The sequence below is a fragment of the Phocoena sinus genome, chromosome 16 (genome assembly GCF_008692025.1).
Source record: "Phocoena sinus isolate mPhoSin1 chromosome 16, mPhoSin1.pri, whole genome shotgun sequence".
Taxonomy (NCBI): domain Eukaryota; kingdom Metazoa; phylum Chordata; class Mammalia; order Artiodactyla; family Phocoenidae; genus Phocoena; species Phocoena sinus.
The window spans coordinates 68,175,763-68,199,790 of NC_045778.1; the positions used below are offsets into that span (position 1 = coordinate 68,175,763).

Consider the following 24,028-nt stretch of genomic DNA (forward strand, 5'->3'; position numbering starts at 1 on the left):
TTCTTAGGATCAGAATCGTGAAAAGAACCTCATGCTAGGATTACAGAGGCAATGTCTCCCTTTATCCTTTACCTTTTCCCATCACCTGACAGTTTCTCTTTCCTTCCCTCCCTCTCTTGTACCTAAAATTCTGCTTCTTCTCTCAGGAATCCCACGGCCTCCGCACCCTCCAGATATATCTCCGTATTACCCGCTATCGCCCGGCGCTGTAGGACAAATCCCCCATCCGCTAGGATGGTTAGTACCACAGTAAGGAGTTCCATTTTTTAATTTCCTTTTTTGCTTCTCACATGGGCACATGCTTATTATTTATTCTGTGCATGTATGTTTGTGTTCGCAGAAGACAGAGTTGGGGAGGGAGGGCAGTGGGTGGGAGGTCATGGGGAAGTTGCTTGCTGAAGTGCCCTGTGGAAAAGCAGGCAAGTCAGTAGCCATTCAGGTGGATGACGTAAGAAAAAGGCTGTTGATACTTGGCGCTCTGAACCCATGGTCCCCAAAGGCCCTAGGTTCTTCTCTGTGAACAAAGGTACCCATAAGGTACTTTGGGAATTGCAGAAGACTCTGAGGGCTTCTTGATCATGGCTCTTCTGCTGGTGGCAGCCCAAACTGGAGTCCTGTCATTGGATTGAGGCAGCAGGGGAGTGGGTACAGGCACAGCCTAGTTTTGAAATCTGGGGGTGGGAGTGGGGGGTTATAACTCCACCCCCCATCCCAACCATCACTCCCAAGATTGACAACCACAGTGGAAATTTGTGTCTATTGAGAAGCTCCATGTTACTCAACCAGCATCTCTCTGAGAGTCTTTGCATGTGGAGTGCTTCATCTAATTTTGAGGGGAGCGGGCGGAGCAGCTGGAATCCTCACTCCGGCATGTGGGGCCTTCCTGTCAACCCTAGGTCCTGGCAGCGCCCAGATCATCAAACTGCCTTTTACAATTTGTCTTCCTGTCGCCCGGGCTTGCTTTTATAGTACCACCCGTTAACCTTGCTTAGTTAACTTTAAAAAATGTGTGTGTTTTAAAAATCACAGTAGAAAGGCCTTTAATGTCGTAAGAATTCTGTGTGTGTGTGTTTGTGTACATGTGTGTAATATGTGTTTTATGGGGCTGCGCTTTCGTATATATATTTCTCCGCGTTTATCGGTGATCTCTACTCTTTAAAAAACACAGGACAATTTGTTGAATCTTAACAGGAATAATTCCTGGTAAAACTCTCAAGTTTGGGTCTTGGGGAAGACATACTTTTATAGCCTTAAAGAAGATACAGTTTTGGAGGGGTTCACCTCCTCTCCCCCAGTTCTACCCTGATTTCTCTAGCTGAGCATATTCTACACTTTAAAAACAAACAAACAACAAAAAAACCCGTCTTGTATTATGCAGTAGCTGTGCTAAATACCAGCCCTGGGCCGAGTTTCTGTTTATTTTTTGCTCCTTAGTCTTGTTAGGGAGGGTGGACGTGGATGGGAATGTGTGTCCTATTTCTTCTTCAGTGGGTGGGACCATGCCTCCCATAGTCCTCAGTCATCACTTGCCCCGTTCGGCTGATAGAGAGAGATTTGAAGGATAGATAAAAAGGAATAGCCAACTCAGACAACCCTCTGTCAGAAAAAGTTGTGTGTCTTTCATGAGGATGCTACTTTGCATGTTGCTGTATTTTTTAATTATTGTAATGAGGTGTGATTGTCTATTGGTTACCCACAATTCTTCTTGGGGACTCTCCCCCCGGTAACTCTTGTCAACACTTGTTAATTTGACAAAAGGCTACAAATTAAGCTCTGTTAATTTAATGTTTTCTCACCGAGATCTAAATACTGAAAGAGGCCCAAAGCGCAACTGAAGTCCTTTGATTCACTGTACTTTATTTTGGTATAAATTTACATTCATTATTGTTTTCCTTTGGATGTGTAGCCCTCAATTAGTGTGATGGCTCCATTAAAGCAAGCGAGACTTCGCCTTTAATTATTACAACAAAACACCTAGTTTCAGCTTGGGGAGAGGGTCTCTATTGACATAAGCAAAGGTTATAAAATTTAATTAGCCATTCCTATCAGATTTATGGTATTCAAATTGTTCTGTGTTTCTTCCCTTTGATCCTTCCTGTACAATCCCCAAGATTTTTGTTCTGAGAAAATGAGAATAAAGCTTACTGTGCAGAGAGAACTTTTCCTTTTTTCTTCTTTTCCTTTTCCCCACCTCCGCCCCTGTTTGCATGCTCTCACTGTGTACCCCCTCTTTGTAGGCAAGGTCAGCCAGTGTACCCCATCACGACAGGAGGATTCCGTCACCCCTACCCCACAGCTCTGACGGTCAACGCTTCCATGTCCAGGTGAGTTCCAAGAAAGAGGGCGTTCAACCAAGGCCATGGGTCACTTCTCAGAAAGTTCTCTAGATGCTTCCAGACCATCCAGGGACTGCTGCCACGTGTAGTTCTAAGGGTATAAGACCCACAGTGCGTTAGGCTTTCCTCCTAGAAAATACTGAAAAATTGCCCTGAACTTCCCAGGTAGATGATGGCAGAATTTCGAGGTTGAATTTCTGAGTCAATATATTTCAAAAAAAAAAAAAAAAAAAAGGAAAACTTAAGAAGGCAGGAAGAAGTAATTAGGACGTGTAGAGCTTTTTAAAGTGTTACTTCTCTGTTGCCCTAAACCTGGTAAGAAAGGAAAGGGTTCAGGTAAGTTTATTATTATACAAAGAAGAATTGGAGGAAAGGTTATCAGTCTTTTCAAAGCTCCAGACTCTTAAGCATCAATAAGAAAGGACACCCTACTCCCCCGCCAACCCAAACACACCTCTCTCTGAAGTAGCAGTGTCCGGTAGAAATAGAAGGTGGGCCTTATATATAGGGAATATACATAGGGGAGTAGCCACATTTTTTCAAAGGAGGAGAAAACAAAACCCAGACAATTATTTTTCATGATATATTTTATTCCACCTAATAGAGGCAAAATATTATTCATTCTGACATGCTATCACTGTAAAGCAACTATTAATGAGGTTTTACCTTTTCTGTACTTAGTGTTTTGAAATCTGCTGTGTATTTCACGCGTGCGCCATATTTCAGTTTGGCCTGGACACAGTTCAGGGGCTTAGCAGCCACATACGGCCGGTGGGGACCACGTTGGCCTGTGTAGCGCTAATAAGTGTTTGCAAGTTAAAAAGTCATACGCGTGTGTACATTCACATATCTTTCAGCATATAAATGTATATATAATACATACACACATATACCTGCATACGTGTACCTAGATCTTTCTAATCCCCATGTTCTCCTTTTCCCCCTTCTAATTAATTCTGGCTAATTTTTCAGCAACTGCTAGTTTATTTACAAACGGGTTGGCAGCAGTATGTTTAAGTAGTCACTAATTGCTCCTAATGATAGTTTTATTTTCTGTTCATCTGATTTTCAGTCAAGTTAATTAAATCGGTGGAGGTTTAGACTTTCCTGATGGGCTGCAACAACTAATCCGTTTTGAGGATGGCACCTAATTAAATCAGCATGAACATGGCAGAGATGCCATCCCCCAAGCTCTTCCCCCAAGCTCTGTAGCCAGCACGAGGACCCAAGACCAGGGGAAGGGTTGGAAGGCAGGCCAAGATGCCTCTTTTCCTACCTACAAAACAGAGATTTTGGTGGAGGAAAGAGTAAGAACCACAGTCGTTAAGAAACACCAACTGTAGCATCTCTAACGTTTGTAATTATGCCATGGGTATCATGGAGCTAATAAAGATCCATGTCCCATACGTGATAAATCATCTCAATTTCTAAATCCACACCAGTATCGGTTAGGTGGGAAAATGCTTGTGGGTCCTCTTCTCCAGTGAGAAGAGGAAGGTTATCCTCATTAAATGATGTCATCACAGCCTCGCAAAGCCTGGGAACGAATAGGGAGCCTCCCAGGAGGAGAGCTGCTTCTGAGCACCTTGTAATCCACAGCTCACCCTCCTCCGAAGCAGCGTGCATAGAACGCATTGGTTTTCGTGTTTGTTCCTTCGGTGCGTTCCAGAGGTTAAAAGCGGTGCAGTAATCGTAGGATAGGGATTGAGGTTAAGCTTATCGATTGAATTATCATTAGGAGGTTAGCCAATGATTTCGAGGTGAGCATGGGGTGGAGGAAAGAAAGGGAACGGTGGGAGGGAAGTTTAGGGGGCTCGAGGTGCAGGGGGGAGGCGGCCGATTCCCCAGGTAGGCCTTATGAAAGGCAGCTAGTTAAAAAGAGTATACAGCAAATTAAATACATTATTGTGGTAATGGGGCGACAGAAGTATGGGTCTATTATACTTATGGCAGTTACAGGGAATGTAGGCAGCTTGCCCTGTTCCACAACACCCTTTGATATTCATTCTCTTCGGCAGCGGGACCAGGGCTTCTCAGAATTAAGTGATGGGTCATTATACTTTAAACACCATGGAGAAGCCTAGATTGGCAATTAAACAGCTCTTGCTGACACTCACTTGTGCCACCCTGTGACCCCCTTTAGATTGAGATGTTGGAGCTCCGGGCCCTCAGCCTGCTAAATTGGCGCAAGGCTCTTCTCCTGACGAGAGCGGGCTCTGAAATCCGCCGGCTTCAAAGGGAGAGAGATCATGTATAAACCATAATGTGGGTGCACCGTGGCTCACAAAAAATAAGGCAGGAAGAGATGAAATGTTACAAGTGCAAGGGGGGAAATGAGAGAATAATGACAAACCTAATGCGGCTCAAAGCTGGCTTGTTGCACAGGAAAACGCATCCCACTGCTCGTGCATGAAATCAAGGCCTGCAGATGGTAGCCAGTTAACAGAAGCGTGTCAACAGTGAAGGAAAGTGAGAGTGAGGAAGGCAGAAGCCCCTGAGACAGCCAGAAACAAAAGTTAGTTGTCCTTAAGAAGTTAAGGTTCATCATTATATTCTGGCTTGGAGCCATGAAAGCAGATGGGGGGATATAACGAGCGGCTTGGAATTTTTAGGGTGTTTACTGCATTGCATGAGATAGTTGTCTGCAGAAAGGAATTTCTTTACGCGAAGGTATGCGTATAGCCCATACACACACACACACACACACACACACACACACACACACTTATAACACACATACATCTCTTCCTCTGCTATACATTTCTCAGGTATAGGAATATGTATGTAGGTATGTGAACTTGGAAGTGTTTGGTCTTCATGGCTACACCGGAAATCTTTCCCCACCCCAGAATGTACTCAAATTGTGGTGTCTCCCTGTGGTGTTTGGTGTACACACACACACACACACACACACACACACACACACACACACACACACACACACAGTTTTTATCCCCCCCACCCCCACCCCATACACATATTCTCATTCAGCAGGAAGGGAACATATGTATTTGAGGAATGTCAAGCCTTTAAAATTCACAGTAAAAGCTGCCGCTCCACCCACCGCTTCACCCAAGGGCTTCGAAGAACACATGTTCTTAACTTATGTTTTCTCGGAGACCTTCGAGCTCTGGGAAGGAACAGGGTGTAACTTGGGAACCCAAGTGCCTCCCAAGGCTTTACTTCTCAATTTTGGGGGCATGGGATTGGAAGTTCTTTTTTTTTTTTTTTCTGTCTCTTATTTTCTCGCTCTTTCTCAGGGTTTTTCTTTTCTTTTTCTTGACACCCTAAAAGAACTCGCATGGTTCTTATGAAAAAACCATGCCATTGTTACCAAACTTTGATACTGACTTAAACTGGGAAAGGTAGCCATGGGAGAGGGGCCACATCAGGGTAGAAATTCTGAGTCAAATGTCCACTCTGCTTCTGGGCCCCCTTCAAAAATCTGCATGATTCATTGATATTTTCTCTGTTGATCGATGCAGTCAGTTAGGACTTTAATTTTTCATAATTTTTCAAATGAACATTTGCTGCATTCTTTTGGTAAAATGGAAGCTACTTTCATTTCCAGCCCATATATGAAAAGAACCTTGTAGATAAGTACAGGATCCTTGTGAAATAACTGTCACAGCAAAGTCTCATTAGCACCTCAGTGCCCAGCAGAATTAGCTTCCTAAAGAACAGGTGCTCATTCCCTAGGGGGTACGTGGGGTTGTTGTGGTTTGGATTTATTCTGAAAGCAACAGTTGCTTGATCTGGGATCCCCCCTTCACCTGAACTTGAGTGATCTCGCGTGGTCTTGCCAGGGCGGAACCTGGGGGGTCCTCCGTTTTGTTTTCTTTGGGGGAATCTCCCCTTGTAGTCCCTCACCCCACTTTTCTCTATAGTAGTATTCGTTCCTTTAAGAGGGTGGTTCTTCTAACCCAGAACAAATCATGGTGACTCTAAGCATATCAGAAAATGCGAGAGCTGTTTGTCGGATCCCGTTGTCAGTTTGCAGATGGACCCAGAGCATTTTAAAATTAGCTCTGTTCGTCCTGGCTAGTTTGCATGGTTGAGAAATGCCAATTCACGGCCTAAACTGTGTCTGAAAAAACTTTCCTAAGAATAAACAGTATTAGAGGAAAAAACACAAACTTCTCTTTTCTTTGTTAACAATTCTGATCATCATTTATAAGGCCTTTCAATGCATAGGCAGTGTTTTAAGTAAAAGTAATTTAGGAGCCCTAGAATTTTAGAGTGGGAAAGGATGTACAGATCAGAATTCAAAGCTTTATTTGTGGGTGTGTGTGTAAAATACTGCTTTGGGTCATCTTTGATACAAACTTATTTAAAACGTCCGTGGCCTGTGTTGAGAACCAGATAGGAACTATTTGGATGTCCCCCATCTTTCTGCATCACTCTCTCCCATTCCTGTCAAGGCGATGGGGGGGCACAGCAGCAAAAGAGAAATAAAAATATTACTGCACTCCCATCCACAGGATGAGGCCTAACGAGGCATACGCAGCGTTGTTAAGGAATGTGTGAATGCTTCAGCCGCGCGAATATTTTATTTAGCTGTCTACGTGCAACCAAAGATCTCACCTTTTATCCTGGTGCCGATTGGGACTTAGGAAATAGTCTTCTTAGATATCACTAATAATGTCCCCCCAAACCTGTGATCTCCAGCAGGTAGCCCAAGCCTCCTTTTCCACCCAAGTATATGGGCTGAACTTGTCTTTTGCTAGAGATGTTAAAAATCGTAATGTCTCATGTCAGTAGCAATAATGAAGGGGGAGATTGGCTTTAATGACATTATAAGAATCATTATGTTTAATTTATTGCTAATTAATGCTGACAGGCTTCATATGCCTTGAGTTGCTTTCATGTGGGTGTTACGTGCTGTTTCTTTTTCTTTTTTTTTAATTGTGTGTACACATCCCTCCCCATTCATTCATTTTGATTCTGACAATTTACACAGCTTTCTGTCTTCTAGGTTCCCTCCCCATATGGTCCCACCACATCATACTCTACACACGACCGGCATTCCCCACCCGGCCATAGTCACGCCGACAGTCAAACAGGAATCTTCCCAGAGTGACGTCGGCTCACTCCACAGCGCGTAAGTGTCCTCCTTGCGATCAGTTTCTCTTTTGCCGCGTGTTTAGCCGGTGGCTCCTGGGTGGTGGCGCTGTGTCCAAGGCTGGCTGCGCTGGTGTGACTCCAGGAAACACCCAGCTTCACAAAGAGGGAGACACGCACCATGCGGGGCTTCACGGCTGGCGCCCATCGCGGGGGAGAGAACACAACTCTTTCTTTGTGTCCTCGGACGGACTGGGATTTGCAGCCCCTTCCCCGTCCCTGACCCCTCTCCGTCCTGCGGGCATGAGAGACACCAGCTGAGATGGAAACGGCCACAGTGTGCTTCCCCCTCCAGCTTGGGACAGTTGTATATTTGTGAGCCTTGAGGAAGTGATAACAAAATCTCTCACCCCTCCACCCGCCTCCCCAACCTGTTTTTGTGCCATTTTCCAGGATGGAGAAGACCCAAAGTGGGAGTGCGCTTCTCCTTCCAAACTGCTAGGGTATTGAGGCGGTGAGGAGGTGGGCTTTCTGCTGCCGAGGAACCTTGCGATTGTTTATTGGATGGTGTCTGTCTCTTTTGTCTCCATCCAGAAAGCATCAGGACTCCAAAAAGGAAGAAGAAAAGAAGAAGCCCCACATAAAGAAACCTCTTAACGCATTCATGTTGTATATGAAGGAAATGAGAGCAAAGGTTGTAGCCGAGTGCACATTGAAAGAAAGTGCAGCCATCAACCAGATCCTGGGCCGAAGGGTAGGTGGCTCCCCCGCTGGGAGAAGAGGGCCAGAATAGGACGCAGTGGGTGGGCTGGCACCTGTCCCTGTCCCCACTGCTTTGGAGAGTCCCTTCCCTTTAGCCACTCTGAGTCCTTCCATGGCCAGCATGGAGTTGGGACCAGTAGCCCAGCACTCGAGTGAGGTTCGGAACGGCCACAGCCTGGCCTTCCCCGCCTGCAGAGAGAGCGAGAATAGAACAACATAGGCAGAAAGCCAGGTTCTGGCTGAGCCCTCCTGTTAGTGCCGGGCCCCTGCAGACTGTCGGCACCTGCCAATGATAGCATTTCTGCTGGAAGCGCTCTCTATGCCCCAGCCACGGTGTGGTTTGTGACGATTCTGCATCTCTCTCTCTCTCCCCCCACTGTGTCCCCTCCAGTGGCACGCACTGTCCAGAGAAGAGCAAGCGAAATACTACGAGCTGGCCCGGAAGGAGCGACAGCTTCACATGCAGCTGTACCCCGGCTGGTCCGCACGGGATAACTATGTAGGTGGTTGCTTTTTCTCAGGACTAGAGTCTGTAGAGATGTATTGGTTGTCCATCTGGACAAAGGGAACACAACCTGCCAACACAAGTCAGGCCTCAGTTACCATTCGGTCTGCCCAGTCCTGGGACTGTTAGCATCTTACCCGAGCACCAGATTGGAGGATTTTGTCTGGCTTCCTGTAGGGCTCCCATCAGCATGGGATGGTTCCTCAAGGAAGAGGGATGAGGCTCCAGCTCAGGGGACCCGTGGGGTCAGTTTAGGGCTGTTCACACCTTCTTACCGATGTCTTTGAAGAGACGTGGCTCCAGGTATACACCCAGTGAGGCTTGTGTGCTTCTCGGCAGTGAGGGTGGCCTTGCAGAGAAGACCAGGGGGTAGGGGTCGAGGGAGAGCGTTTACTTCCTCACAGCTGTGTTAGCAGGGCCTTCACCCTTAAGAGGGAAAAATGAAACGGTTGCCTTAGGCTGTGGTACAGTAGAAGTTGGAAGCCTAGTTCATCCTGAGAGGGGCATGATGGAAATATCCCTGAAAGTAGCCAGTAGAAGTCATCCTTTGGCAGGATGGATGAAGTGGCTCAGGGCCCAACAGGGTAGGGAGAAAGTGTGTGTGTTCCTGGGCTCTCTTTGTTGGCTGCAGCATTTGCCTAATTTACTCCCGCGGGTTTTAGAAAACACTGTAGGGTTGTTGTCTTTACTAATCACAGTGATAGTGACACTCAGGGTTCTTCTCTTCCCGTAAACTGGCTCTCGTCCGTTCTTTCTTATTTTGTATTTTGCCCAGGAGCTCAAGTTCTGGGCCAGCTCTCCTCGCTAAATGGATGAAATGTCTCTTATTTTGCCTCATACTTTATTACGTGGCATTTGGTTTCATGAAGTGATTTTTACCATCCGCTCTTTCTTCGGGGAAAAACAAAACCTGTCTTAATGCCGGTAGCAGCCTTCTCCTCCCAGTTCGTTCTTGTCAGTGGCACAGAGCCGTGGGTGATTCTTCTACCCAGCAGTGCTCCCTGACCTAGCTCTACCCTGGCCGTCATCCGTGGTGAGGAAACTCTCTGTGTATGTGGCTTGAGATCCACTCATCTACCGCTGATTGTGAACTTACTGTGTACACAGGGTGTGGAGATTCAGAGTTCAATCAGAACTCTCTCAGAACTTAGCAGCCATCAGGAAGTCACAGACATCTGCGTGGATATGTGGGTCCTGAGTGAGGGCTGTCTTCTGCTTGCTCTGAGTAGCAGTTTTCATCACTTTTTAGTCTCATCCCTATAAACACACGCTCGCTTCTCTGCTCTTTGCCACGTGGATGGGGGAGGACCGAGACACCCGTGTCTCCCTCACTGCTGCCAGCCATATCCCCGTAGGTCCCATGCCTTTAGCTGGTAGCACTAGACTGTATTCCTCCTGGGAGCAGAAACAGGAATCAGTGCTGGGACCTCTCAGTGGCACCTTGTCACTCACACATGGTCAGACACAGGGTCTTAACTGCTTGGGACCTTTCCATTTGTCCTCAGCATGTGTGCAGTGGGGAAGCCTTTCTTCTGGAGCTGAAAGGAAGAGGATAAGAAAGTTAATGCTCTCCCACAGGCTTGCTGCTTGCCCTCACCTGACCTCGAGGTGGAGATAGCCAACAGCAGGCAGGCTCCGCAGCCTCCGCGTGTACAGCCATCTCGTTTCAGGACAGCTTTGCTCTCCTGGTTTCGGGTCAGAAGTTCTTAGAGTTCATCTCCAGCTTCTCCCTGCTACAGACCCAATTCTTTGAGTAATCTAGAATGGCACCACAGAGAGGAATTCAGCTACACTATAGGTATCCTATCCCCAGTAGACATTTTGGGTCATAGTAGGGCCTGCACGTACAGCTGTGCAGGGCGTGCACTGTACAACTTTAGAGTGTGCCATTTACACTACGGTCGATGTGTGTGGCGCCCCCTGGAGTTGTGCTGGGTGAAACCTCCACAAAGGTACAAAGCTGACTTTGTTAGAGCTTCGACAGAATGCTGCCTTGGACTTCCCTGGAGTCAGGCAAGGTATTGCCCAAGGTTTTTTGTGTAGTGCTTTCTAGGTTTCAGAAGATTCACGAGACGCTTGAAATGACTTTAGCTCAATTTTACATTTGGATAAGGTTTGGTATAATAGGGGAACCCCTGAAAAGACTTGAGAGAAAGTTTAGAGGTAGATCTGGATTTGGGGCTCTAGGAGCTTTACCTCTTGTAAGGGGTTCTGTCAGATTCCTTTATCAGTGGTTCATTACACATGAGTTTGAACACACACAGCCCTCCTTTCCTCCCTCCCTCCCTCTCCTTCCTTTCTTCCCCCTCCTTCCCTCCCTCCTCCCCTCCCCCAGGAAATGGTCTGTGGAACAAGAATTAGAGTTAAACTGTTTATAGATTTGATTGTGCTGGGAACTTGTTAGTATTCTTTTTAAACTGACTTGAAATAGAAGCTTCTGTAAATTACTTTGGGTACTGTAAAGTTCACAAGGTTCTTGTAGAAAAACTTTTCTCAGCTAATCACCTTATCCCTCTTTCACGTTCCTGCTTTTCCAGCCCAGTGGTGACAGAAGCCTTTATACACTATTGTAGCAAAATAGAGTTGAGTAAAACAGTCACATTTGGGTTGTTGGACTTGGTACATTCTGGAACACAAGAAGAAACATTTTGGTCCCATGGTGATATCTAACCTGTGGCCTTGTAACAGAAGTTATTGCCTTTCTAGCTCTTCTCCTTTAGGTTAACGAGATAAATCCCAGGCCATTTGCATATCTTGAGCCCCGAGATAATGGGATGGCCGCTTCCCTTGAAATGCATCTCCCCCTTCACTGCTTAGTGTTTATTTCTTCATGTCCTCTTCCGATTAAAACACAGTCCCTGTCCTCTAGAAGCCTTTAGTCTAAATGATCATTTCCTCAGCCATGAACATCTTAGTTATGTGTCCTAAACAGACAGCTTCCCAGGGGTAGCGGATATGTTCACCTGCCTTTCAGAACATATTGCAGGAGATTGGAAATGGGTGAGGCCTGTATTACAGATGATCGGGAAGCCCTTGGCTACATGGATGCTGACACCACCTGGAGTTGAACTGTTTCTGTGCCCCACTTGAGATTTTCTTTCAGGTTCCTAAATAAACTGAAACTAGACCCTCCTGCCTGTTCCAAGATGGCCAGGTGGTACTTTGCTCCTGACACAGGAGAGACACAGACATTAAGATGGGCCGCTGGGGTTCATGAGAAAGCACACGAACTCCTTTTTTTTACCTGGATGCCAAGGAACATGAAATGTTTCCGATGGAAACACTGAACTGAAGGCCCGTAGAGATCTCCCAAGAGGCGCAGGCCCCCAGATCTGAGAGGCTTTCTCTAGAACCGTTGGTTCTCAGCCCTCAGCTGGATCTGAAGCTCAGTGGCATCTCCGCCTTGGGGTTCTCCTTACAGGGCCTTATGGGTTCTCGAGTTTTCTGCCAGTGGCTGTTCTTGTCTCTTCTTGAGTTGACGTCAACATACCCTGAGAACTTTTAGGCAAAGCTTAATATTTAGGTATTCTGAAACGAATAGACATGTCAGACCACCAGTTCCTTTTGTTTGTGACGCTTCATATATACCAGGCAGCTAATTCCTATGGATGGGACTGGAGCTAACGGGGTGAGGGAGAACTAGCTTCAGATCTGGAAGGGGGCGGTTACCTCTACAGAGTTCTTCCCTACTCCCATTCCAACTCCACAGACGGGAACAGACCGTCAAGGTATCAGGGAGGGTCAGATTGGAGAATGAATCACTGCATGCAGTGTATCACCCGTAATCCATTGAGCGCCTTCCTCGGAGGGCAAGGCAGTAAATAGGCAGGCAGTGTAGCCTGGCGGATAAGGGCTATGGAGCCAAGATCGCCCGGGTTCCCATCATGTGGCCCCATCATCGGCAGCTCTGTCATCTCAGCAGAGTGCATGCCCTCCTCTGTGCTCCAGTGTCCTTGTCTGTAAAATTGGAATGATGCTCACACCTGGTGTATAGGATTGTGTGAGGATAAATGAGTCACTAGGAATAGCACACTTAGAATCATGTCTGGCACATAGTATGTGATCAGTAAATGGTAGCTGTTATTACTAAGAGTATTATAGTCGTTATGAAAGTGGAAAATGACGAGAGCCGGATGTTCCCCTTTATGGATGTCCACTTGGCGGTTTGAAAAGCAGCTCAGATGGTTTCTGGCTCTGTTTCACCTTTTTTCTCCCCTTCCGTCGTTAAAACCAAGGCCCACGCTACAGTGCCAAGAAAATCCCATACTGAGGCTTTTATGTTTTGATTCCGAATGAGGACCATTTGGCCTTAATAAGAGATTTGCGTGGGGCAAGGAGGCTCTCACAGCCATCTCAATATCGTTCATTTTCCCCCAGGCTCTTGGGCCACTTCCAACCCTGTTTCTCCACACCTCCCTGAATCTTCGCCGTCCAGTTCTCCTCTCCCCTTTTATGGATGCTCGGGGTCAGGCTTGAGGATGGACATAGACATATCGGGAAAGAGGTCTTTCCTCTTTGTCCTGCTGATCCCTTCTCTTCTGCTGGGCGCGCGTTCCTTCAGCTGGAGCACAGTTGAAGGGCGCTTGGATTAAAGGTGGGTGGAGGGTGGGAAAACACTCAGGAGCCCGTGCGGATGGAGATGGCAGCCAGTGCCTCTCCTCCTGCCTCCTTTCCAGGTGAGCCCAGGCGCCCTCCTCCCATCTGCTTCCTGAAATAATTCCCTGTGTTTCATCTGTTCATCATCTAGGGGAAGAAGAAGAAGAGGAAAAGGGACAAGCAGCCCGGGGAGACCAATGGTAAGTTTGAATAAGCAGGATGGAGAAAGGGAGCGGTACTCTGAGGACCACTCTTTTATGTCAGGCTTCTATCTGGGGGAGGCAGGAGAAATTCAAGGCCAGGACATTGTTGCTGGGGTGGGGGGGGACCCATCTTAGCCAGCCTTTTTGTTTATGCATTTTAATTAATTGCTTCATGACTGCCCTTTTAAAGCTAGTAACATTCATTGTTGCATGAAAAGCACATTGTTAAGTCTAGTGGAATGTGTTTTAAAATAACTGCAGAGCCTGCAAGTGGAGAGCGGTAGGCATGCCTAGGCGGGGATTTATACAGTCTGCTTATTTTGTATGTGTCTGAGTAGGGAGAAGGAGGGGGCTAGGGGAGCAGAAGGGGTGTGTGCGAGTGTTTGATATTAACTGGGCCGTTCCTGAATGTTCTGATGCATGCCTTTACAGTGGTCAATTGCACCCAATTTAAATTAAGGAGGTTTGTCATTCTCTAGAAGAAATTAGAAATACTGCATAGGCAATCTCAGAGGTCCCTTCGAGAAGGCCAGGCTTTTACAAACAACGACAAAAACATTTTGAAGGCTTTGTATAATTTGTTCTTTTTTTTCAGAACACAGCGAATGTTTCCTAAATCCTTGCCTTTCACTTCCTCCGATTACAGGTGCTAATGTCATTTTGAGTCATTAAAATAGTTGATAAACTGTTTTTTTAATTTTTCTTGCCATTATAGTTTTATTAACATGAAACACGTATGACCTTTGAACATTCTTTAAAATGACCATCTACACGGTTTCGTATGTTTTGGTAGATTTTTTTTTCAGTTGCTTTTGTTGTTTTTTTGAATTTAATTTAACTTCTGCTTTGTTTATTTATTTTTCCCGTAACAGTTGTTTAAGCCATGATGACAGTGATTTAGAGTTGAACTAACTGTGCAAATTGAATATGCAGTATTTCTTTAAAAGAGACTGGTAAAAAAAAAAAAAAAAGAAACCAACAACAACAACAAAATGGAAGGAATTCAGTAATAAACCTCCTTAATCTAATGGCATTTTTTTCATCGCTCCCACTAAGTTTTCTCACGCAAGCATGCATCCGCAGTATGATTTTTTTTCCTTTGCTTTTTTTTATTTTAGTTTTTTTTCCTTCCTTTTGCTTTTCTGCTCATAACTTGCAAATCCACTAGCATTTCACTGACTGTACCTGCTTAAATGCTGCTGTGAGCTTCCAACTAACTCTTAACAGCTCATTCACACAGCCTGTTGACCTTTATCTGTTCCTCTCTTAATATTAATGAAAATAGATTTACAAAAAGAAAATATGAACATTCCAAAAGCTGCAATATCCCAGTACCACAACCCCTTTCTTTCTTTATTTCTTTCTGTTTTGTTTCGTTTTGTTCTGTTTTTATTTGTAGTTTTTTTTTTCTTTTTTAAACTGTTGTACTCTGAGAAGAAAAAAGCATGTGACAAACTTAATTCCCTCCTTTGCTTTATTTTCTTCTTTAAGAAAAACAAATTGAGAGAGAGAGAGAGAGAGAGAGAGAGAAAAACAAAAAGCAGAACCAAAAGAGGAAAAACATTTAAAACTTAGTTCTTCAGTATCTAACTTCCTTTATCAGTTCAAACCAAATCGGAGAGACAGTCCTTAAAGAAGGGATACTGCAGCTTTATTTGCAACAGCTAATTTCACAAGTTGAATAAGAATGTGATTTTTTTTACCTTTTTTTTTTTAATTAAAGAAAGTTAAAAACGAAAGTCAATATTATGTAATTAGTAACCAGGTCATTGATTTATTCCCTTTTTTATTTTTATTTTTTTCTTATTTGTATCTTTCTCTTCCCCCTCCTCTCTCCTTCCCTCTCTCTCCCTCCCTCCCTCCCTCTCTCTCTCTCTTTCTCTCTCTCTCTCTCCTCTCCCTTCTCTCCCTCTCCCTCTCTCCCACGTCCTCCTCTTCCTCCTCTTCCGCTCGCTTCTCTCTTGAACTCATTCAGACCTGAGCGCTCCTAAGAAATGCCGAGCGCGCTTTGGCCTTGATCAACAGAATAACTGGTGCGGCCCTTGCAGGTGTGTATAGATTTCCCAGATTCGCTGTGCTGGTTTGCAGCTGGTCTATTTGGTCCTTTCCCCCCTTCTCTGGCCTGTTGCTTTGTAGCTCTGTGTGTGGATCTTAGGAGACAGGAGGGCGCGGGACACTGCTCTGTGAGGGACGTGCTTGTCCTCCTCGCTGCTGCTAGCCAAAATGCCACTGTAAAACAGCATCACTCGTGCCTCCTCGGGTCAGCGACAGCAAACCCCAGCGCGCCCCCTCCCAGGGAATGTTGCCTGCCAGCCCCTTCCTCCCGACAGCCCAGGATGGGGGCTCAGTGACATCCATCGTAAGCCTGGCCTAGGTAGAAGCAAATAACGTCACCTTTTCCCCTCCTCTTCTCTCTCTGTTTTTATTTTTTCCTTGTTGTTTTTTGGTTTCTGGTTGTTGTTTTTTTCTTTGTGTTTTATCGTTTTATTTTATTTTTTTTTCTTTTGATGCATAGAAGTCCTTTCCTTTCATGTCCTTGGTGAGGGAAGACAGTCAAATAGAACCGAGGTGATAGCGAAGACAAGTCAGCTGTAGCTGAGATTTCACATCCAACTGAGCACGACCCACCATTGTGTTGTATTTTTTGTGTTTACCTTATGCTAACAGATGCAAATACTCCAAAGAAGTGTCGGGCACTGTTCGGGCTTGACCGACAGACTTTATGGTGCAAACCGTGCAGGTATATTCCCTACTGCGAGGCCTTTGGGAAAAATCAAAGCATTCTGTCCTTCTGGTACCTTAGTGTGTCAATATATTTTGACCTCATTCCTATCTCCTTCCCTGCTGGCATCAATGACTAATGATCCTCATTCTTCAAAATTTCCTTGCTAATTTTATGCCGTGTCCTCTCCCTACTTTTCTCTTTCTCTCTTTCCCCTGCTCTTACAAGTAACATATCCCTGGTGGTAGGACCTAGACCACAGCCCTCACAGACCAGGACGGGCACTTATCCTTTTGCTTTGAAAGCCAGCATTCTGGAACTGGCCCGGCCCTGTCAATGCTTCCGTGGCACGTCTGCAGGACAGAGAGAGCGCCACCATGTCCCGAGGTTTCAATGAGCTCAAATTGGTAGCAGTAGCATTCCCATGCACTTGGAGTCCAGACACTTGGAGAAGGGCTCTGGGGCAGGCTTTTTTTGGTTTCGTTTTGTTTTTTTGTTTGTTTTCTGTTTCAAAACCACGTCTCTGGACAGAGGAGCTTGGTTAGCTGACATTGTTTTACAGTGCTGGAAAGAAGCGTGGCATTGAACGGCATGCACCAGCTACAGGGCTGCAAGCAGTGAGTCGTGCAGTCACGTACTGCAGTGCTGGTAGCCTGCAGAATGAAAAATATATATCTATACATATATTTAGAGAGACAGAGAGAGCACTGGTTCCAAAGTGAATCAGGAGAGTCCAAATTAAACGCCTGTGTTCCACCTGCAGGTTCCATCCAACCTGTAATTTCAGGGAAGGTGAAGGTGTAGGTACTTCCTTCTTGGTGGAGGGATACCAACTAGTTCCTGTCTCATTTCCTTTCCTTTAATGACCACCTTTGGTTAAATTTGTTGTTTCTTTGTTCTGATACAAGCAGTCTTTGAATTTGGAATATTATGATGGTAGGTATCTCAACACCCAAACACGCTCCCCTGTCTGTAGTGCCTCCCTTGTCACGTGTCCCTCTCCTCCACGCCCTGCCATGTGTTCCGTGTTTAGACGTTAGCTCAGATGTCCATTCCATTACGTGCATGCCCACCAGTCTCCTGTGTCTCTTCCCCCTCCCCTGACGCCTAACGAGACATGGGCGAAGTGCCTCGCGTTGAGCAAGCGTTGAGGGGAGAGAGGGCCCGAGAGTCTGTCTTGACAGAGGCCGCCCTCCACAGGCGACCCTCATGCCCATTGATGGAGGACCGGGGGGCCTTGGGTGCACGTCCAGCAGGAGAGGGACCCCCCCCCCCGCCCCACCCATTCTATGAGTTGACAGTGCCCACGGAGGTGACAGGTGGCCTTGCCACGCAGTCCCGGGGTCTTGTCTGTGCAACAGAAAAGAGTTTCACGATGCAGTTGGTGGAGGGTGTTAGGCATTTCATTAGGGCTGGCCTGGAAGATGGGAACTCTGCCGACCCTATCTAGGCGGTGAATTTGTGTCAGATTTTTCTTTGCGCTGAGTGGGAAGTTAATTAGCTACGGAATCCTGCTCTGAGACGCCTGCCGTGGTGAAGGGTTAGCTGATCGCAATGCCCACTCCTAAGGGAGGATTTCCCACGCTCTGTAGAAACACATGGCTGACACCATCGTACGCCCCTCGCAATGTGCTTTTTTGCCTGGTTTGTGTATTTTATTTGTGGGAGGTGAGTGGTGGCTTATGAGTCCCTTTTTCTGCTTTGGAAGCAGGTAACTGCAAGTTAGACTTGGCACTTTGGGGGATGAAAGTTAATCATGACCAACATTGACCAGACAGACAGTCCTTTCTCACACCCAGCTGCACCTTGCTTAAAGCGGAGTGTGGAACCTTCCTCAGAAACGAGAATTTTCATGACATTTTTACAGAACAAAAACAAACCACCCCAAGCCTTCGGAGCTGCTTCATCAACATGGTTCTCTACAGTGCAGCTTGGGGGCGGGGGGGGGGGGCGGGCAGCTGTCAGTGTGGCAGCGCAGGTGCTCAGAGGTCCTTCCTCTTTCCCGCCTCAGCACCCTTAGACCTTCCGTGGTGGCCCTTCTTCCTCTGTTGGGGATATCGTTTCGTACTCTAAAAGCTTTAGCAGATGCGTTTCTGCTCCTTTAAGTGCCTAATTCCAAAATAGGGTCAGGAAGAGCTCTTACTTTCCTTTCAGAGTGAATCCATAAGAAGCTAAAAATGGATTTTTAAGGGGCCACCCCTTGCTGGGAGATGGAGCGTAGGTGGGGGAGGGTAAGAGAATGGGGTTTGTCCCTTTTTCCCTCAATGTTTCTTCTTGACTTTGCCAGGATCTAGCTTGATGCTAAATCAGTAAGTGCTTAAAAAAAAAAAAGTTGCAAAACGAGGCATTTTCTGGCCTGTCCGAAATGGACGTGTTCCACTGCCGTCTGCTCCGCCACCTCTTAGAAGGAGCGGTCGCCCTGTCAACATAGTCTTCGTGTACCGTGTTCAGATGCCCCCACTCATCCCCACAACCACGGAAACTTCCTATCATGAGGAGGGCAGGAGGGGGGAGGGGCGCACCAGAAACGCTCCTAGCCAATCAGGGCTCCTCACTCCCTGCGCAGGGTTTCTAATTTTATTTGACATTTGAGGACATTTTAACAAGATTCTGTTTTGAGCCCACCAAGTTGCTTTTCCCATCTTTTTCACTCTGCCCTAATATAGCATGGAACGCTGCTGGATGTCATTCCCTTGTTTCCTGTTATTTTTTCCCCTCTTTCTCTCATTTGTCCCTGTCTTCTCTCCCATTTGTCCCTGTTGCTTTCTCAGTTTTGCTTATGCCCCCCACCCCACCCCCTTTCTTCTCCCATTTTTAAAATGCATGGACATAGTTTTTTGAGCATGTTTTGATCTGCAGGCTAAGGTGGTTTAAAACTCTGAGAGGCTTAATTATTTGTGTTGAGTTTCTGGGACGGGAGCAGAACCCACAGTCTATTTCAGTCTATCCCAGAGGAGGAAAAGGAACCTTGTCAAATTGAAGGTGAAGGAGGGCGCTGCCCTTGCTTTCCTAGAGTTCCTTCGGACCCAGAGCAGGGATGGATAGACCCTGAGGCCACCAGTCCAGTGGGTCTTGGCCTCTGGGAGTCAGGAAGGGCTGAGCATGTGACTTTTCACAACCCCCTCCCCCCCTCCCTCCTGCCATCTTGCGGAGTCCACACCTCACGCACCGAGGGGCATCATCAGACAGCTCTGGGGCACAGAACCAAGGAGGAACTCGTTACACCCACTTCCTTTCAAAGGCCAGTGACATCTGACAGTGGTTGCCTTCAACCAGGCAGCATCTTAGTTGCTTTCCCATGACCGGAAGCCAGCCGGCGCTTACAGACAGAGCGTTATCAGCTGTAGTTCTGACTATTTCTCCTTAGATCAGCACATTCCCTGTATCTGCATTACTTTTATAGCACGTGTGGGGTTGATCGCCAGGATCACTCTTCCTACCAAATATTATCCCATCAGACTGGGATGAATAACAGGAGAAGCTTTGAGGTCACACGCTTAATGTCTTGAATTCATGTCCCCAACTTTAGATGATAAGCAAGAGAGGCTCTGAAATTCTCATTCCTATTTCTTACATAAACAGGAAATGGAGAGGGGAGATTCTCGTTTTGGTGCAGGGCAAAATTAGTCTTTCTGGTTTAAACCCTAATCCTGACGACCCCCATTCAACAAGGTCCATGCTGTGATTCCCTGGCACTTCTTCTTTGTCATCACTTCCTTGTGACAGGCTGTACCCTCCATTCACTGGCCCCGGCATGTGGACCAGGGCAGGATGCCCCTCCATCCCATCCTCACTGTCTCTCCTCCTAGCCTTCTCACTATGGGGTGGGGGAGGGGAAGACCCCAAATCTTAAAAAAAAAAAAAAATCAAGTTTGAATCATAATTTAATCCACAACCTGCAGGCCATACAACCAGTTATTCTCGTTCCTTTGGATCATTTTCTGTTTTTCTTATTCTTCCCCCTCCCCCACCTTTGTTTATCCTCTTCTACCTGTTTTTTGGTGGTTTTTTTGTTTTGGTTTTTTATTTTTTGTTTTTGTTTTCTTTTTGAGTTTATTTGGTTTTCTTTTCGTTCCCCCCACCCCTCCCCCCCCAACCCCACCCCGATTCTGACCTCTCTTGATTTGGTGTGGTTCTTAACAGACAAGCCCGAAAACTCTCTGGGCGCCAGCAGCCTCTGGTGTTGGTGGTGGTGGTGTTGGTGGTGGTGGTGGTGGTGATGGTGGTAATGGTGGTGATGGTGGTGATGGTGACGGGTTAAAACCTTTAAGCCTCTTGCTAGCACTGCCTTCAGCTCTGTGGGCTCAACGGTCAGCATTTTGAGAGTTTCAGATTGATACGAGGCGCCTGGGGTGGGAGCTCTGTCTTTCTCTTTCTCTCTCTCACACACACACACACACACACACACACACACACACTCACACACACCCAATTGGCGGGGTAGGGATGGTAGTGGTGGAAATGGAGGAGGGTGGTTATGATGGGGAGTGAGGGCGTGTCTAAGCCAAAAGAGAAATAACAAACTTTTGAGTTCATCTCAGTTTGCACGTAGCCACCTTCTGGCAAATCAGTGCCGCCGTCTACAGGTGGTACCCTTTCGCTTGCTGGCTTATATTTGGGCACGGGTGGGGCGCTGGGTATTTAGTGGGGGCAGGGGAAGCAGGTAGGTAGGGAGTTCTGTGGTCTGACATGCTTGGTTTGCTGGAGCAGGCTTAGCTCAGTGAGCGCGGCACCCCAGCGTGACTGTAATCGTCCCCTGGCCGCTGGGCCTGCCTCCGCAGGGCATCCGCTAGGTGACGTCACCTCGGCTCTGAGCGTTAGAGAACTCTCTCCCGTGGCATCTTTGCCCTTTATTCACAGATAACTCTCTTCCCCTGTTTCTAGGAGAAAAAAAAAGTGCGTTCGCTACATACAAGGTGAAGGCAGCTGCCTCAGTCCACCCTCTTCAGATGGAAGCTTACTAGACTCGCCTCCTTCCTCCCCCAACCTGCTAGGCTCCCCTCCCCAAGACGCCAAGTCACAGACTGAGCAGACCCAGCCTCTCTCGCTGTCCCTGAAGCCCGATCCCCTGGCCCACCTGCCCATGATGCCTCCGCCGCCCGCCCTTCTGCTTGCCGAGGCCGCCCACGGCAAGGCCCCCGCCCTCTGTGCCAACGGGGCCCTGGACCTGCCTCCCGCCATCCCTCCCTCATCTCTGGCGCAGCCGTCGACATCTTCCTTACATTCCCACGGCTCTCTGGCCGGGACGCAGCCGCAGCCGCTCTCCCTCGTCACCAAGTCTTTAGAATAGCTTTACCTTCCTCAGCTCCGGTTGCTCTTTTGTGGAGTGTTGCGTTCTGCTTTTCTTTATTTCCCGCGCCCCCTTCTGCCAGGTTTTTGTGTTGTCCTCTTTTCCGTTTGTGCCACGTGGCTACATTAGTTAATGTTTATCGAGTTCATTGGTCAATATTTGACCCATTCTTATTTCAATTTCTCCTTTTAAATATGTAGATGAGAGAAGAACCTCATGACTCTACCAAAATTTTTATCAACAGCTGTTTAAAGTCTTTGTAGCGTTTAAAAAATATATATATATACATAACTGTTATGTAGTTCGGATAGCTTAGTTTTAAAAGACTGATTAAAAAACAAAAAGGAAAAAAAAGCAATTTTGAAGCAGCCCTCCAAAAGGAGTTGGTTCTGTATTATTTGTATTAAATACGAGCTTGCGAACCAATCATTTTACATCTGGTTTTTAAACCATAAGGGCACAATGAATGCAGTGCCATTTACTTTTTTTTTTTCTCCTGTGTGAAACAACTTTTATTGTGATGTTACTTGTTATTGTTTAAATGTACAGAAACAAAGGGTTAAAATGTGTTAATATACCTTGTTCCATGGTGTTGTTCTTTTGGGGGGAGGGGGATGCTATTCAACAATTAATGGAATCACAACGCTGTTGGACCAGTAGTATTTATTGCTTTAGAGGTTGCTTGTCAAACCTGTACGTTGTCCCTTTTAAAATATGTTTTCCTTTTTCTTGAAACTGTATAAAGTTTTTTTCCCCTTAGCATAAGCATCTTATATATAACAACTCATTTGTACAAGGTTTTTAAGTTTATATATAAAATGTGTATATATATATTTTTTGTTTCCCTTTTGGACTTTTTTTTTTTTTTTTTTGCCGTATGAAACCCAGATGCCGCCAAATGGACATTAATAGTTGCATTAAAGGATCAGTAGCATTAACAAAAGTTGCTTTTAAAGCCATTATGTAAAACAAGACTTGAAAATTAGTGAGGGAATTTTAGCGACGCTTTACGAGCGACAGTGGAAATTGTCCCGTTTCCCCTGTGAACTCGCAGGCGAGCGCCCTGCACCCTGAGGACATGGACTGACCGTGTGCAAAACTTTATGTGCCAAAATTCTCAGTGACTTTAGCTTTCTCTCTCTTTTTGATGCTGTAATTTTTGTTCATCATGTTTTGCTGTGATGTTACATAGGTAGATTTGTATGTAGTTTTAATGTCACCTATAACAAGATGTGTTTGGTAGCAGATTGTCCAGAAAGCATTTTAAATGAAGAGGTATAAACCCTTAAGGGCCAAAAATTCTGTATATTAGATTACTCTTAAAGGAAAAACCAGCTGCCGCTTTTATGTACACGTATGACATACAAGTAGGTAGCAAACTTTAAAAATAAAAAAAACCTAGGCATGTTGATGTTACAAAATGCTGTATAAAGCTGAAACCTGTTCATTCAGTGCCATTGTAGTTGACATGAAGCGATTGTAAAACTGTCTCCGATTTTTCTCTGGTTTATTAAAATGCTAACTATAACATTTTTTGTGAATACTTTGAATGTTTCCTAACAGTTGTGATGTTACTGTTCCGTTTTATGCTCTTATTCCAATTTCATTTTTAATGGTTTGGAAGCCATTTTTGTAATGAATAAATGTTCATGCTGTACAGTATCTGTAGCATGCCGTTCTGGATTAATAAAAGCAACTTAGTATGTGCAGATAAAGGCTGGTCACTTGTTTCTGTAATTTGGCTTTTATTTCTGGGGAAGCTGGATCCCCTTAACCAAGAGAAATGTGTTCCCAAGCTGGAATTTGAGACCCCGTGGTTGGTATGGGTGGTGGGTGGTGACTTGGATACCAGAAAGGGGCCTTGAACTCTTATGAGGGGTTGCTTTCCACCTGCCCCCCGCCCCCATTCTTAATGTCCGTTTGCCATACTTTATGTACCTGGTTAGTTCATTTCTGAAAGCAAATATCACTCTTCTGGCTATAAGACCGTCGCTCGGATGTATCTCAGTCGGCCCTCTCGGAGTATCAAGCAGAAAGGATTTCATTCCGGTTCATGAGACTTAGTTCGCCAGGAGGGGATTTAAGAAACCACATCTTTGCCATTTCAAGGATCGTTGATGTGAAAGTATCCTTATTTCCTTCTAAGAATTAACATGCAGGGAGCGATGCCAGGGTGAGCAGTTGTTAAGCAAGAAGGTTTTTAGAAAATTGGATCAAGGTGCTTCCATTACAAGTTTGCGTGGAGGACTCTTGCCATCCCTGAGACTCAAGTTCAGGGCTCTCCCCGGGCCGGGGTGCGCGTTCGTCCCCATCGTCGACCAGGGGCCACAGTAAAGATCTTCCTAAGGTTTCCGCTGCGTTCATTCCTCACGTTGGCTAGGACGGACGGACGGACGGACGGATGGATAGATGCATACGTGGTTCCGCATATCTGGACAGCCTCACCTGCAAAGGACGTGATTTCACTGGGCACGGAAGCTGTCTGTGTCACTGCCCTTGTTACATACGGTTACACGGTGTTGTCCTTAAGGACTTTTCTTGGAAGCTCTGCTT

The 24,028-nt window shown here is 46.1% G+C and overlaps 1 protein-coding gene across 24 annotated transcripts in view; it reads left to right on the forward strand.

The window, feature by feature from the left end:
• Nucleotides 1-23,190, forward strand: part of TCF7L2 (transcription factor 7 like 2) — a 198,527-nt gene extending 175,337 nt beyond the window's left edge. For 3 of the 24 annotated variants that reach the window (XM_032608415.1, XM_032608419.1, XM_032608426.1), the window contains 8 exons: nucleotides 147-249; nucleotides 2,238-2,324; nucleotides 7,297-7,437; nucleotides 7,992-8,151; nucleotides 8,551-8,658; nucleotides 13,412-13,460; nucleotides 16,131-16,203; nucleotides 21,070-23,190. In XM_032608415.1, coding sequence (XP_032464306.1) covers nucleotides 147-249; nucleotides 2,238-2,324; nucleotides 7,297-7,437; nucleotides 7,992-8,151; nucleotides 8,551-8,658; nucleotides 13,412-13,460; nucleotides 16,131-16,203; nucleotides 21,070-21,475 — 1,127 coding nt within the window. In that variant the 3' untranslated portion in view covers nucleotides 21,476-23,190. Of the gene's footprint in view, nucleotides 1-146; nucleotides 250-2,237; nucleotides 2,325-7,296; nucleotides 7,438-7,991; nucleotides 8,152-8,550; nucleotides 8,659-13,411; nucleotides 13,465-14,058; nucleotides 14,110-15,438; nucleotides 15,512-16,130; nucleotides 16,204-21,069 lie in introns of all 24 variants that reach the window. The other 21 variants (XM_032608435.1, XM_032608431.1, XM_032608439.1 and 18 more) reach the window with 14 other exon arrangements.
• Nucleotides 23,191-24,028: the final 838 nt, after the last annotated feature.